The 15,528-nt window shown below is 43.8% G+C and overlaps 1 protein-coding gene across 1 annotated transcript; it reads right to left on the minus strand.

Moving 5' to 3' along the window:
* Positions 1-1,325: 1,325 nt before the first annotated feature.
* Positions 1,326-13,826, minus strand: STC1 (stanniocalcin 1). Its single transcript, XM_082470106.1, has 4 exons — positions 13,469-13,826; positions 11,302-11,444; positions 10,367-10,578; positions 1,326-4,222 (listed from the first exon to the last, which is right to left on the minus strand). The coding sequence occupies exons 1-4, from the start codon at positions 13,584-13,586 to the stop codon at positions 3,952-3,954; spliced, it is 744 nt and encodes a 247-aa protein (XP_082326232.1). The 5' UTR covers positions 13,587-13,826; the 3' UTR covers positions 1,326-3,951.
* Between the last annotated feature and the right edge of the window lie 1,702 nt (positions 13,827-15,528).

A 15,528-nucleotide genomic window follows, 5' to 3' on the forward strand; every position in this document is an offset into this window, starting at 1 on the left:
AATACATTTTTGGTTTTGGGGAGACAATTCTTATAGCATTTGTTAGCTGTCTTCTGTATATCTGAACTTGGGAAAATGCAATTTGGAGCTAGAAATGAATGATATTGAGAAACATCCCATTTGAATTTAAAATATGGAGAAAATCCACTAATTAAAAAAATAAACTATATAAGACCTCTCTTTGAAACATCTACACTGCACAAGTCCCCAATTTTCTGTGACTGAACTTGTAACCTTCCTTCAAGACCCAGGTAAATGTCATTCTGCTGGAAATCTTTTCCCCATTTTCCAAGATGGGCCACCTCCTCCTTTTGTTCACGTCCCCTCTACCTGTGATGATAATAATAATAGCTGACACTTATTACATTACGGTGTGTTGAACACGTTGTTAGCACTTAACTTATTTTATCTTCTTCTAACAGCCCCATGGACAGTTATCACTATCCTCATTTTACAGAGGAAGAAACTGATATATTTTGAGATTAAGTAACTTGTCTGACATCATGCAGTTAATAAATGGCAGAGACAGAATTCAAACTTCAGAAGTCTGACCCTGGAGCTGGGTCTTTATCACCACAGAGCTATCTGCCTCCCTTCCCACATTGATTCAATTGTCTTTTCCCCTCTTCTCTTTCTAAATCATTCATTAAAGTATTGAGTGTATCTTGCGAATTGGGTTTTCTTTCCAGTGCTGGGAACGCATTGGTGAACAAGCAAAGGTGCTTCCCCTCTCGGCAAAGGGTGGAGGGCAACATCTTCTAGAAAGTGAGAACAGCATAATTGAAGGTGTGGAAGGGAGAGAGTGAACAGTCCTTCCCAGAGCTCCTTCATGGATGGAGCGTAGAGTTCACTGAACAGAAGGGTGAGTCTTGAGGCTGGAGAGCTGAGCAGAGCCAGACCATAAAGCTTCTTCTAGCGTTGTAAGGAGTTCGGGTTGCAATTTTACTGTGAGGGTAATGGTTTTGAGGACATTCAGAAAATGTTCATTTAAACTATATTCATTTACATATTGGCACTTCATTAGCGACTCTAAGGAAACTAATCAGCCATTAACTTCATGTTCAGAAAGTCTCATTCAAGAAGTTTTTTTAAAGAATAACAATGAAAGACATTGGGGGAAAAAAACCCAATAAAACGTAACACTTTATTATTATTTTTTATCTTAGAAGGAATTCACCAAAGGCTTCATATTATGCTATGGCATCTTTAATTATAAAAATAAGCAAATAAAATAACTTGCATCTGTCATTACCATGATATGTTTCATAACCTTTATATGCACATGGAGCTTAAAAATGTAATTTAACAATAAATAATGACATATACCAGATATGCTCACTGTTTATTCCAGTACTCAGCCAAAAACCTAAATATCACTTAAATTATAAATACATAATGCAAATATAATGGCACAAAAATGTCTAAAGTGCAACCAAATCACAAGAGAAGAATCATGCAAACTGGTCTAGGTCAGCCCCGGAATCACTCTGTGCAGCAAACACAAGACAAAGCTTTGGAAGTTTAAGGGGGAGTTGGAGGGAGCAGGATGGGAAGAAGAGATGCAAAAAACTAGCAACATTGTGAGAACTGCTTCTTTCCATATGTGTAGATATATGTATTATAGATACATATATAAATATTATTGTGGGGAGAAAAGGAGGGGGGTACCACGGTTTGAAGAGGTCACAGCAAATCAAAGAGAATCCACTGGACAGAAGTAAGAGAGAATTTTGTTAGGAATACTCATGAACTACTCATCGCATTGGGGTCCTGGCTTAGTGGGTTTGAGAAATGGACACAACACACAAAACTGTAATAGCTTTTCTGGTTTGGAGAAGCCAGCCTTGCCTGCAGGGGAGGAATGGGTGAGGGAGGGAGAGGGATAGTCAACTTAGAGTATGATCTACCTGATTTCCAAGAGGCTAAGGCAGTGTCCATATGTCTGGGGACCTGGGGATGGGACAGTTCTGAGTATAAAAATGCTCTTAACGATCTGATGTCAGCACGCTGAGAGGCTGTGTGGGGACAAAGGCAGCCACGCTTGTGCTGCTGCTGGGTCTGTTGCATTCGCTCTTGGTCCTTGAGCAGCACGTTACTGGTTTTAAAGGCTTTGTGGTAAAGTTGTATTGCTTTTTCGTTTTTCTGGGGATGTGCCCCCCCCTCCTCCCACCAGCATCCCTAACACTCGATTTGGGCAAATCTGGAGTTTATCCTAGTGAGAGTCAAGCACCAATGGTTTCTACCTAAGCGAGTTTGGAGTGGCCCTTACAGTCCTACCCCTCCTCCCTCTTCCTCTCTCAACATTGACCTTTGGTGGGCAGTGACGCTCCTAAGGGACTGTTGGGTTCAAGGACAGTGACCCTGAGAAACTACTGTTGTTCATAGCTAGGTTAATCATTTGGCTTTGGTGGTCGCCATCTTGTAAACATCACGGCAGAAATGATCAAACCGCCAGCTGTTTTTTTCCTCTTTCTTTCATTTTTTTTTTTTTTTCTTTTTTCTTTTTTGCAATCCTACAGAGATGGCCCAGCTGCCAGGACTACTTTGGCAGGCAGCGTGCTACAGGACAAAAATGTAAGAGGAGTCTATTAAGGCTGGACAGCCCAGGGTTATTTATACCCCCTCAGCCCCAAGTCCCCCAAACTAAAGACCCAAAGGCTGATTGACTCATTCCTGATTGAGTTAATGGAAAGCCTCCTACCCCATCATCAGGCTGCCAGAGTACCAGGCACTGATGAAAGGCAGAAAGTCAAGAACTGCCACTTCCCAAGGTATAGCAGGCCTTATCACACTCTAAGTGGTCCAAGCCCAAAGGGATGCTCTTTTTGGTTCCTGTAATTCTCAGTTGGATGTGACAGAGCTGTTTCAGGATAGGTCTAAGTCAAGAGTAGCCTCTGGGTTGAGGTGGGCTGGGAGATTAACATCTTGCCTGGGGTCCTTCAGATAAACCTGTTGGTTTTTCCTATCTCATACAGGCCCATCTTAAGTTTTGATGTTGAATAAAACTACTTCTACCCCCTTAGTTATAAAAAAGGCCACAAGGAGCATTTATGTGGATATCTGGAAGTGAGATAGTTATTCCATTCCCAGGAAAAGAAAAATAAAGCTAAGTTACAAAACTAAATCTATATGCAATAAAGTTATTATATACTGCTTTGTTTAAGCAGAGTCCTCTGGAATTTATGTACAGTACATTAGTTTTCACCTATTTATATTCCACAGTTAGACCTTAAGATTCTCTGGATTTAAGACAATTGTTAAAGATACTTTTAAAGCTCTGAGCAGTTACAGTACATAGAGATGTTAGCTTTTTGTTTTTCATTAGATGCAAGAAGATGCAGGCTCCAAGTCTGGTTGAAGAGCCAGGCTCGAGCAATTTGGTAAATGTGTTGGGAAGGAAATTAGACATTGAGGATCAAGACCGTAAGACACTAGCTCATGAGAGATCAAGAATTCAAATATGACATTCATATTCGTCCATGGCCAGCACAGATTCATAACACGAATTCCACTGAGCATCTTTATGAGCGTTTTAAGACATGCATTTAAATTAAGTTGCTTCTTACCAGCTAACTCTACTGGGGCAACCATTCTAAAGGGTTCCACATCTTCAAATTACAAAGTCTGGGGAATTACATGAATGTTTTGTGTTTGAGAGTCATTGGAGGGGAGCTGGGAAAAGACCTGGTAGAGGAAAGTGGGAAAAGAGGCCACTTCCTCCTGAGGAGAGGCAGAAAGATCACACGTGTTCTGTTGGTGAGAATGCCGCCATCGAAGAATGTTGAGAGATTGATTACAGAAGCCTAGTTTCATGCAATTTTTTTTTTAAAGGGGGGGATAGAAAATAGGAACTACTTAAAAAAATCAAACCAGGCACAGTACACTCGAAGTTGGTGAGCGAACACCCTTAAAATGATGGTAGTTTGGTGAGGTTGTGAATACCTCTCCCGGCTATGCACTCTCGTGGGACGTGCGTTTGATGAGGGAGGGAGAGGCCACCTCACCTCGGAGGTTCCTGAGGAGGACTTTCAGCTTCTGTGGCTCGTTGGCACGCCTCCTGTTGAAGTCAGCTCGCTGGTGTGTGTGGGCACAGTGGTCTGTCTGCAGGATGTGAAAGAGGCTGGCCATGTTGGGTCCGATTTTCTCCATCAGGCTGTCTCTGATTGTGCTGACTGTGTCTTCATCACATTCCAGTAGGCTTCGGACAAGTCTGTTATAGTATCTGCATTGGGAAAGAGAGGGTCATTCAGTGAGAGCAAGGCAAGACCCAGGCTTTCATCTGGGCTCCAGTCAACACCCGTCCTGAATGGCCAGATCAAGCACCCACGAATAGTTGCCTCAGCTGAAGGTGGCTTTTGCGTCTAACCTTTAGGCAGTGTCTTCTTAGTGTGAGTGCTTGCGCTGCCTGGATTTACCACCCAGCGCAAGACAGCTCTGTGTTCATGTTTAAAGCTCAGGAGACTGAGATCTTACTTTGAATAGTAGGCTCGTGGCAATGTCTAAAATTTTTAGAAAGAGAGGATCATGGAGCTAGATGGGATCGCAGAGATGATTTAATGACTCTTTCATCATTTCATTGTATAGAGAAGAAACTAAGGTGGGAGAGCTGAAGTGACTTGTCTGAGGTCATACAATGGGCTAGTGGTTGAAGCAGGACTTAGTCAAATGTATGAGGTGACCCAACACTCACACTTATGTTTTAATAGTCACTGCACATGGATGCAATCATTTGCAGTTATTTTGGTGCCTCTTTGCGATTTTTCTCTTTCTTGGTGGTGTGTGTGTGTGTGCATATTCTGATTAATTTCTATCTTTTTTTTTTTTTTGGCCGTGCCGAGTGGCATGGGGGATTTTAGTTCCCTGACCAGGGATCAAACCCGTGCCCCCTGCAGTGGAAGTGTGGAGCCCTAACCACTGGACTTCCAGGGAAGTCCCTAAATTTCTATTTTTAAAGGAGATCCCTGTCTTCAGTATCTCATGCATTTTTCTACTCAATCTAATTTCCCTATCATACACTTGGCTAGCCTCTCTGAAGGCTATTGTCTCACCTCATTTTCAGTCTTCTTGCAAAGGTATATTGCAGTCAGAGGGCCAAATGCCAGGCAACAAGGATATTTAAATAGAAAGATTGGTGATGCTTAGTGGTTTGTGCTTCAATAGTTTCAAGAAGCCTTCTCCCACTGCTCTAGATTTTGCTGGCCTCTCCTTTTTTTGGGATGTTTTATAGATATTGGGTTACCATCGCACAGGTCAGCATTTGATGGTTTACTGATGGTTTTGTTTTCCTGACTAGGCTGTAAACTTATTGAAGGCAAGATATGTGTCCTTATTCTTTGTATCCCTCATGTGCCCATGTCCTAGGGCTATAGTGCCGGCTCACTGTCATTCTGTTGATTTATTTTGTGGCCACTGAGGGAATGGAGCTTTCAAAATAGAGTTCTTTCCAATGTCATGATTCCCAAAAGAAAAAATTATCTGTAGGTCTTCTGGTAAGTTTTACAAAAGAATTTGTGTTTGGTATAAATTTCCTTCGTCTTTGGTGCAAGTTCTTTAAGCCTCCAAAATGCTGCAGCTAACTGTTACGGCTCAGAAAGGATAAAACTGTCTAATATATATTTTTTCCTGAAGACTATGGTTTAATCATTTTAAATAGTCACAGGGCATGTTTCCACACATAAGATGACAGTGCAGAAGATGTGAAAACAATTGTGTAAATGTTGTACAGCAAATAGTCCTAGGTAATACTCCCTTTGATGCAGGTTTTTGAAACATCAGTACATATGGGTTAGACAGCATGGAAACTACCAAAAAAAGATGGAGTCTTTTATGACATAGAGAACACACTTAAACCGTGTCATTGACCTTTTATCAGTAAACTGTCTAATAGTTAAGGCATATAAATTACTCGTCCTATTCTTTGGGAAGACACTTCGGGTATTTTCCAATTTGAATTGGGATGCACTTGCTCCATTTCGAGGTGGCAGTTGTCAGAACCCATTAGCTCTGTGTTCACTAATTAGGGACTGTCCTAATGACGGTGGTCTGCAGCATTTATGTGGAGAGACCCTTTCCTCAGAGGAGCCTGAGGACTGCCGGACCACAAGATCTTCCGTGAAAAGAAACCTGTTTATTTTTAACTCACCTCACAGAGCACAGGATCAAACATCTTTCCAGAATAACTTAACCCCCCAGAGAGGTCCTTTCAAGGATGTACAGTAAATAGAGTGGAATGTGGGCACTGAAGCAAAGCCATCACCCTTCTGTGAGGCAGCAGAACGAAGCTGGGCACGGAGGGAGAAATGTGTCTGGGTCTCTGATATAGTCCTGGCTCTACCCCTCCCATGAGGGAGGATTATATCCAGCTGTTGTTAAAACTGGGATTCCCTGGCACAGAGACACATTTTCCAACCCTTTGGAATTATAAAGCACATGAGTCAAAACAGATCTCACTTGGATGGGGAAATGGGGAGAAAAGTGGTTTTGGAAAAACTGAGAATAAACTACTTTGTATCATCAGCTTCAGACATCTACACACCCACACAGATCCCCAGGCATCTCTTGGGCTCTGCTAGGATGTGGGTCCCCTGGATCTCTTTGTCTATTTCAAAGGGTGATTAGATTCTAGAGAATAAGGTTTCTGACCCCTCATCTTCCTGCCCCACAATAAGGACTTTATAACTTAGAAGTTAACCCTTCCACTTCTAGAAAGAAAGAACTGTTCACACCAAATGATCTTCCAAATGGGCTGGAGAGGATGATCTTTCCTTATATCAACATTGAAAACTCTAGTCTGGGTGAAGAAGTCTAACACCAGTAAGGAAACTAAGCTTCTGTAACTAGCCTCACCTCTTTAAGGTCAGACGTGTTCTTCTGGCCCCCACTTTGTCAAAACACCTCTTCTCCATCTCTGAGAGAGCCTACCTTTACTGTTACTTTCTCTGCTGGCCCTAATAGGCCACCTGTTCTTGGTGCTTCTTGAGGATGACCCTTGCCAGCCTGACTGTTCTTAGTGACTCCCCCCAAATCTACCCTTAGCTTCTCCCATGGAGCTGGTTACCTCAGCAAGGGCAGGCTAAGAGAGCTCCTTGGAATAGATAACAACCATGGCTCCAGTAGAGGCTCCTGCAAGTGTGGGAAACCTATCAGGCTGCCTTGGTGACGACACCGTTTGCCTGAGCAAGCAATAGATTAATCCCACGCCTCTCCATTAAGGGCTGGAATATGGCATTGACCTCTGGGGTTGTGTGGGCTGATGAGACAGACCTTTCCTATCTCTAAGCCACTCAGTGAGGTTACTGAAGAGATTGTGTCTTCAGCGAAAGTTGACTTAGCAATTGTCATGTATTTCTTGATCCCTGTCTTGGACCAAGACTTGATGTTACTATAGCTATTGGTGAGAGATGTACACAAATTTAATTGTTGATCACCAGGGGGTACATTTATTCCATTCTACTTGGAATTCCACTTTTGGATTGTGGATATTATCTGCAGGTTTTACTGGATGCCATTTTTGAAGTGGAAATCAAATAGCCTGGCGCAGGGCCGTGTGAATTCTAGGCTCAACTCTGTCATTCACTAGCTGTGTGACCTTCAGCAGGTCACCCCTCTCTCTGGGTCTCTGATCTTTAATCAGTAGAATGAGGCAGTTAGTCTAGATAACCTTTATGGTCATTTCCAGCTATGATATTTTATGTTTCTGGGGTTCAGTATCTATGCTCCTTCCGAATTTAACAAAAAAATAGTGCAGCTCTGCTTAAGGCCCATCCTTGGCAGGAAGAGTTACAGCTATTTAAGAGGATTCCTTTTTTCATCTTTATGGGGAGTGGTGGTGAGATGTACTCCCAAGACTTAATGAACTAAGTGTTCAGATCACCCAGCCTGGAAGGACCCTTTAAAGCATGTTTCTTTCCTCCCCCTTTGAAAATTCCATCACTGACTTTTTTCCTTGGTAAAGAATAAGATCAGATATTCTCCATAGCTACTGTTTCAGCCATGCTTACCCAAATACACACATACTGCCTAGGAACGTTCTGTGTGAAGGGTTATAAATAGTCCTTTGTTTCCCTTGATCAATATTATTCTTCTGTTTCCTGTTCCTTATCCATGCCCTAGAGAGTTGGAAGCTTTGTCAGTTTTCCCATCTGGATCTGGACTGGTATAATTTCTTCTCAGGCCTCATGCTGTCCAGCCTGCCCGATCAATTATGCCTGCTTCCCTCCTGGTTGAAAGTAGAGTTTGCAAATTCAGCCAGGGGGACACTCCAGCTATCCTTTGTGTTCTAAGTGCATTTCTGTCATGGAAAACCTCCCTGTTCTGGCTCCTGGTCCAGTCACAGGCTTTTGGATTCTCCCAGGCCCAAATCTCATGCTAGATAAGTCACAGGAAGGTGGAATGAACCTGTAACTACTTCCTTTCACAATTCTTTGCCAACTGGCACGACGTAGTATGTATCTATGGTGGGACAGAGGCTGGGAAAGCAGGATGTTTCAGAAGAGTGAGGAGATTAAATAGAGCAAATCGAGCCCAGCATGGAACCGGAAATCTCTAGCTCTGAGTGGGAATAATATTAGCCAGTTCAAGTGAAATAACTGGAGAAAGGTGAGAGCTGCATGGAGGATTCTAGTCTTCAAGAGATGACCTTCCTTAATAAGGATGATTCTTCTAAGATGATAAAGGGAGATAACTAAACTCCTGTGACCATTTTCTAAAGGTGGTGAAAACAAGGCACCTATTGAAAAGAACAATGGCCTGGTTAAAAACTCCGATTACTAGTCTCTTCTTAGATTGTTAGGATCACCAGTCCAGAATTTGTATTCTCCTTTCTGTAAGACCTCCTCTTCACAATGGAAGATGTTACCTCAGTTGAATTCGAGATATTAATATTGTCTCAAAACTGGCCACATGCCATATTATAGATCATGAATTGTCACTGGACCATTAAAGATCAAAACTTGTAATAATGACTGTGCTAACATATTCCTGCCCCCCAGCTACCACACAAACACATACTAAAGAGACAGGGCACTTGAGATAAATGCTGAATTTGATTTTCCTGTTCTCAGAAAATCAGTTAGGACCATGACAGAGTCACTTCCAAGGACTGAACAAACGATTTTTATAAACTGACATGAGGTTCTGAAGAACAATGATCTGTAGTTAAGAGTGAATCAGAAATTTACAAAGTTTAACGTCAGAGACCTTAACCTTTCCCCGAGGAGGAGCCACTTTTCTCGTTTTCCAGTTGCATGTATGTACATGACTAACCCACTGGTAAGCCCCAGTAGGACTAGGTTATTGCCAGTACCGGAAGAAGGGTGGCAGCATCTGGCTAGGAAATTAATCAGGTAAGTCTGTGTTAGCGCTCCTGTGGTCAGAATAACACGTAAGGTCTGATCTTTGTGAATATGTGCAGATTTGGCTGGAGAGTCAAAGAATCACAGCACTTCAGGACTAGGAATCAAGTCAGTGGCATCACAGTAGGCTGCACTTGACCATTCTGCACTGCCCCTGCCATGCCTCCATGCTAGACCCATCAGCACCTTTCTGAACTTGATCACATATGGGGAAGCCCAGGTCTTGCCAGAAAACTTTCTACGCCATGGAATGAGCATGTCTGCCATCTCATGTCTTAGATGTTCACTCCTGGCTGGTAAAGACAGTGAGTCAAGGGCACAGAAAGGCACGATGCTCAGATATTACTAGCTCAGTGGCTTGGGATCAGTTTAGAATACTAAGATGAGAATGTGACCTGGGTAGTCACCAGAACATCATTCCAGGAAATCTTGGACTAGACAAATGGGATAACAGACCTGGAAGGGACCATAGGAATCATCTAGCCTAGCCACTTCACTTTTCCCAAAGGAAATTTGAGTCCCACCGAAGTCAGATGGTTCGCTCTGGGCTACCCAGTGAAATATCTGATTGGGCTTAGGATGGACTCAAATATATGCAGTTCTAAAACTCTGCATTATGACATTTGACTAAGGTTTTCATAATGGCCAATTGTACTGTGCATAGTCATGATTTCAGCCCAATTTGATGTCTCAGAATTTTGTTTCCATAAACTTCACAATTCCCTTCAGGCTTATGGAAGGAAATGGACAATGCACCCAGGGATGCTGCAGATGAAGTTTTCTATTAGCTGCATGGAGAGACTTTTCCTATAACAGTGGAAAAAAAAAAAAAATCCAGGCTGCTTAAGCTGTCACAACCAATCACAAACATATTTTTTTCCTGCAAAAGCTGGGAAGACTGCAAGCTAAAATAAGAGCATCACTGTGGCAATTTAACTCCTTCTGTGTCTGGCTCTGCCGACCAGCCACTCCCCCTCCCCCTGAACTGCCGAACGAGTGGACTCATTTTGTACCTGTTGGAGTAGTGATTAGGGAGCTGGACGACTTCCGTGATGGCTTCAGGGTTCCGCTTGGCGACACTACACACGTTCAGCTTGCTGTAGCACTCTTCCTGCACCTCGGCAATCATCCTCTGGAAAGTGGAGCACCTCCGAATGGCCAGGAAGACCTTGGAGGTGACCCCGTTGGCGATGCACTTTAAGCTCTCTTTGACAAATGCTTTTCCCTGCCGAGGAAGGGGGGTAGGAGGACACGATTTAGCTTGAGCTGACAAGAGAGGACAGGGCCTATGATATGTGGAACTTAAGGGGGCTCACCTTGGCACTGTCTCATGGCCCTCTCTGCATGTCCTTGCAATAAGCGAACTGTACCCTGCGACCAAGATTTTTTAAAAAGTCCCTATTCCCTTAGACTACCTTGAGAATTGAGCTACATAGAAATGAAACGAGACGAGAAAAAGAGATGAACCATAAACAACTACCCTTCAGCCTAAAAATAGCCATAATATGGCTTTGTATTCTTGGGATTGAGATTTGATAACTCAAATCACAAGCTAGTAAAAAAAAACCAAAAAAAAAAAAAAAAAGCTAGTATGCTGGCTCTTCGTGAGAAGAACTTCTTTGTTAGAAGAACATTTTTATTTCCACTTGAAGAGGCAAAGATTTTCCGCTCATCACCCCTCCCTTAGAAGACAGCCTCTGTCAGCCTGTTGCAATTGTGCATTAGAGTGGGTGGAGAGTGGCTTATATAGAACCTATTTCTTGGCCAAAAGTGTGTGTGTGTGTGTGTGTGTGTGTGTGTGTGTGTACACACGTTGGAGATGAGAATTTAGACTGGGGAGGCTGAGAAGCAGAGCTGGTTCCCTACAAGCCTGGCTCCTAAGAACAATAGTCTCATACACTGTTAAAGACAAGCAGCCAGTTGTGAGCAGGGGTCAAGGTCTTATTACCTGAGTGTCAAATTTAGCAGCGCTGTACAAGAAGGATTTACAGATGTCGTACATCCCATCTGTGTCACAGGTGGAGTTTTCCAGGCATGCAAAAGCTCCACAGCCAACCTGCAGAGCGCTGTTGAGGCAGCGAACCACTTCAGCTGAAAGAGACAAACCCATCCAATCTGGGTCAAACGGTGAGGACAGTCTGGAGGGATCAAGTTGATGTGGCGGCAAAATTCAAGGAAAAGGGGTCAGAAGAACTTATCCTAGAAGTCTGTGATGGGGCCAGTAGATAGACCCATTCCGAGCAGGGTGGGAGTGAGGAAGAGAGGGGACAGGCAGATCCCTTTTGCTTATAAGAACCAGAGAACATGGAGGAGAGGGAATGAGTTTCCCCTCGGAGATACACTTTCTTGGTCTCACCATCACACACAGTTTTGGTGGCTGGAAAAGAAAGGTTGGAGTATGAGGCATGCCCGGTGCTTAAAGCAGCTCTGCAGAATCCAAGGGCATCCCTTAAAGGCTGAAAGCATGGGAAGGTAGATGGTAGTGGTTGGTGGGCAGTCAAGTTTAGGAGGAGGAAGGGCCAGGGAATCCATTTGGCTTCCAAAAAATACACTCCAGAGTCATAAGGATGGAATTTTGGTCTAAATGGCAGAGAAGAATTTGCCAGGAGTCCACTAGGAGACCCTTCTGATTTAGGGCTTTTAACTTACCTTCCTATTGACAGAAAGAAATCTGATCCGTTCATGTTTCATCCCAACCCCCCACTATAGGACAGTGCTTAGAGGTATGCATAATCTCTCTCATATTAAAAGCCTTTTTTAAAAAAAAAAAAAAAAAAAGAGAAACACAGGTGTAGAATAACCAGGCCAAGGCAACACTTGTGCAAGACGGGAAGAAAACCGCAGAGAACTTGCATGAGGCTTTCTACATTCTCGATAAGATCTTCCATAAAAGTAATTTCTCTCCTACAGAAGAGGGGAGTTCTGGCAGGCAGCTCCGCGAGAAATGATCTGCAGCCGTCATACCATAGGAGTCTCCTCCGAGATCAAAAGCACGGTTCGGTTAGGCGGCCCCTCCCCCTCCCACCACCCGCAGCCTCTGGGATGTTACAAGTCATTTCCCTAATTATATATTTCCACGGGTTCAAATGATAACTTTGCTTTAAGCAGTTTTAATATGCATTAGGATTGCTATTGTTTTAGGCAAGCTTGAATTGTGAATCACTGCATCTCTATAGCAACTAAGTACAAAAGGAAGTGAAGCAAAGCCCTCCCCTCGGCAGGGACCTGTGCTCTTCCGAGGGCAGCAGCGTCTGCAGCATTTGGACACCTGCGAGCCCATCTTTGCTGACAGTTGGGGGAGAGAGAGCAGTCATGGAAGGGGAGGAAGCTGGACAAGCGAAGTCCAAAGACAGAGGTGTCAATGCCGGCTTCCTAAGGACTCTTTTCCTTTAGAGACCAAGATGATATACAATTAACTGCTCAAGGAGTCAGGGCTAGAGTGAGACCTCCCCCTTGGAGAAATAGCTGCTACGTTTCACAGATACTCTTTTTCGAGGGGCTCACTAGCCACGGGGCTGCGTGGGGACTGAATGGAGCCCGAGAGAGCAGGGAGGGACAGAAGGAACAGTGTCGAGGGTGGGATGTGTAGGGTTTTCTCTGAATCTGCCCTGGATTTGTCAGACTGGAGGGCTATGGTTCCGTAAATCAGTCTGCAAAGGGAGCTTTCTGTGTGTTCTCTGGAGGGGCAGGGCAGTCAAGTTATAGGGTCTTCAGGGTAAAGAAAGAGGGACAGCATCAGACAAGTCACGTCTCACCTTAAGATCAGCTTCAGCTTCTGGGAAGTATAGAGAGCGCTTTGAAGCATGCCAACATTCAAGTCTTTCCCCCGCCCCCTCCCCCCCAAGAGGGTACGTGCCAGATTTCAGGCAATCAGGCTAGGCTTATGCAATAAAATACCCTCAGCAGAGCGCCCAGCTTCTTCGTTAGTTGCATGCAATTTATTAAACAAAGGAGCTCCACTTCCTAAGGCTATTGGATTACACTGGCAGTTTATTGCCATCAGGCATGAAGCACATTTATTATCAAGATCAGCCGTCACAGACACAGTTGCAAAAGCGAGAGGCAAATGAGGACAGCTCTTTGGGGGAGAAACCGGTCCTGGGTTTGCCGCTTACCTGAGTTCTGAGCTGCCACCCGGGCTTTCCTGGGGCTCACAGAATCATTCTGCTCCGCCTCATGGGTTGCAGAAGCACTGATTACCAGCACCAGAAGCACTGCTGAGTTTTGGAGCATTCTCTGAGAAGTTTCCGCTAAGTTGTTGGGTTTTTTTTTTTTTTTTTCCTCCCCCCCCTTTCCTCTTTCCCTCTCCCGGCTTGAGTGAAGATGTGGATCTGGATACACTGAGCGCCTAGGTGAGGATTTGATGAGGATTTTTTTTGTTGCTGCTGATGCTGCTTCTGCTGGCGCTTTTGCTGCTGCAGTCGCTGCTTCTTGCACCTCTGGCTTTTGCAAACTGGGGGCCCAAGAGCTGCACCCAGGGATTTTATAGCCGTTCTTATCGGTCCTCAGGATCAGGGACCAATCAGGTCCCTCAACTGGTCTGGCCAGCCAATCGGAGGGCATGCTCATTGGGCTGGAGCTGTTTGACTTCTTAGAAATATTTTCCAGCAAATTAAAAGTACCTGCTGCCAATGTCTTATACGTGTGTGTGACTGTGTGTGCAGAGATGTGTGAAAAAGCTATTTTCACAGAATTAAGGGATGACTTTGTATTGATCTAACGAAAGGGAAATCATATGACCATCTCAACAAGGTGCCTTGGGAAATCTATCCATCTTTTTAAAAAATGTGCTACGGGGAGGAATGGGCAGCACAGGCAAGATGAGTAGTGTGGTCTCTTTGGATTCGAATTTAGCTTCATCATAGCAGTTTTACTGTCATTTCCACAGCACATTCTCTGTGTTGTAAGCTACATACACCATACCTCCCCATCTTCTCAGTTTAAGCATGTTTACAGGTCTGTGAGGCATTTTGATTGTATGTGGACATCCTGAGTTTTCACATGTATGAGCCCTTGGGAAGGGACATATAGGAGGGGGAAGGTCCCTCATGGACTGAAATATGACAGCTCTGAGCTGTGGCCCGAGTTCCTCTTTTGATTAGCTCTATGACCCTGATCAAGTCCTTTTACCTTGTTCTACCTGTTTCCCGATCTGTCAAATGCCAAAGTTGGAGTCTAGCCTTCTTTACGCCTCTAAAACTATGATTCTCTAGTAACACAAAGTAACCTCGACTCCATCTTTTTTGTTACCAGCAGGACTACAAACTCCAAGAACGTTAGTTACTACAGGTAGACACATGCACACCTATGTACACTACGCTCAACAGGGAGACATCATGAATGCCTGGAAATTAATAAACTGTGTATTCAAGCCCAACAACTTCATAATCACGTTGAAACAATAAGCTGGCCAAAGTAAGACTAAATCTGCTGGGTAAACCAATTCATTTCTTGGGGGGGGAGGAGTAAGGTGGTGGGCAGGACAGAGAAGAAGGGGTAGGAGACCAGAATGTGTAGGAGAAAAGACTGATAAGCTCTAGACATAATAAGAAAATTACAGTGGCATCACAAACATGCCTAGGATAGAAGCTCATATTTTCTTATAAGTGGGTTGTAGGCAACACTGAGGCTTGTCGCTAACTTGTGAAGGAAGCTGATGATCTCAGAGAGGACTTAGGGTAGAAAAGTGGTCATTAAGGGCTGGGTTGAAGCAAAGGATTAAGCAAGACAACCTATAAACATTTTGGGGAGGTAAATGAGAAAGGGCCATTGGAGATTCATACAGACAGGGACAAGATGACCTTGTAAGGAAACAGAGCCAGTGGCTTCTGTGTAAATCCTCAAATCTTCAAACAAAGGTTGAAGAAAGAGCACCAACTCTGTTAACCACAAACCAAGAATCGACCCTACATGTGTGTGGGGAGTCAGCTTGCTGAGTGATTAGAGGTTCCCTTGCCAAAAAAAAAAAAAAAAGTTGTTTGGAAAGCATGAAGTTTGCTAGAAAAAGGGATAGAGGAAATAAAGGATAGAGGGACTACCCGAAGAAAAGAAAGGGAATTTTCAAATTTCCATTAAATAATAGTGTTTTTCAATTTAGATTAACTGACAGTATTTCTCAAGTGTCTTCTAGGCTGGGAGCTAGTGGATGGGTCGGGAAAGGTAAAGGAGAAGAGAG

Source organism: Balaenoptera physalus (assembly GCF_965194825.1).
Source record: "Balaenoptera physalus genome assembly, chromosome: 7".
Lineage (NCBI taxonomy): Eukaryota > Metazoa > Chordata > Mammalia > Artiodactyla > Balaenopteridae > Balaenoptera > Balaenoptera physalus.

Coding starts and splice junctions, on each gene's coding strand:
- STC1 (XM_082470106.1), bottom strand. CDS start 13,586: ATGCTCCAAAACTCAGCAGTGCTTCTGGTGCTGGTAATCAGTGCTTCT. Junction 10,579..11,301: donor CTGCTAAATTTGACACTCAG/GTAATAAGACCT, acceptor CTTCCTCGGCAG/GGAAAAGCATTTGTCAAAGA. Junction 4,223..10,366: donor CCTAATCACTACTCCAACAG/GTACAAAATGAG, acceptor TTCCCAATGCAG/ATACTATAACAGACTTGTCC.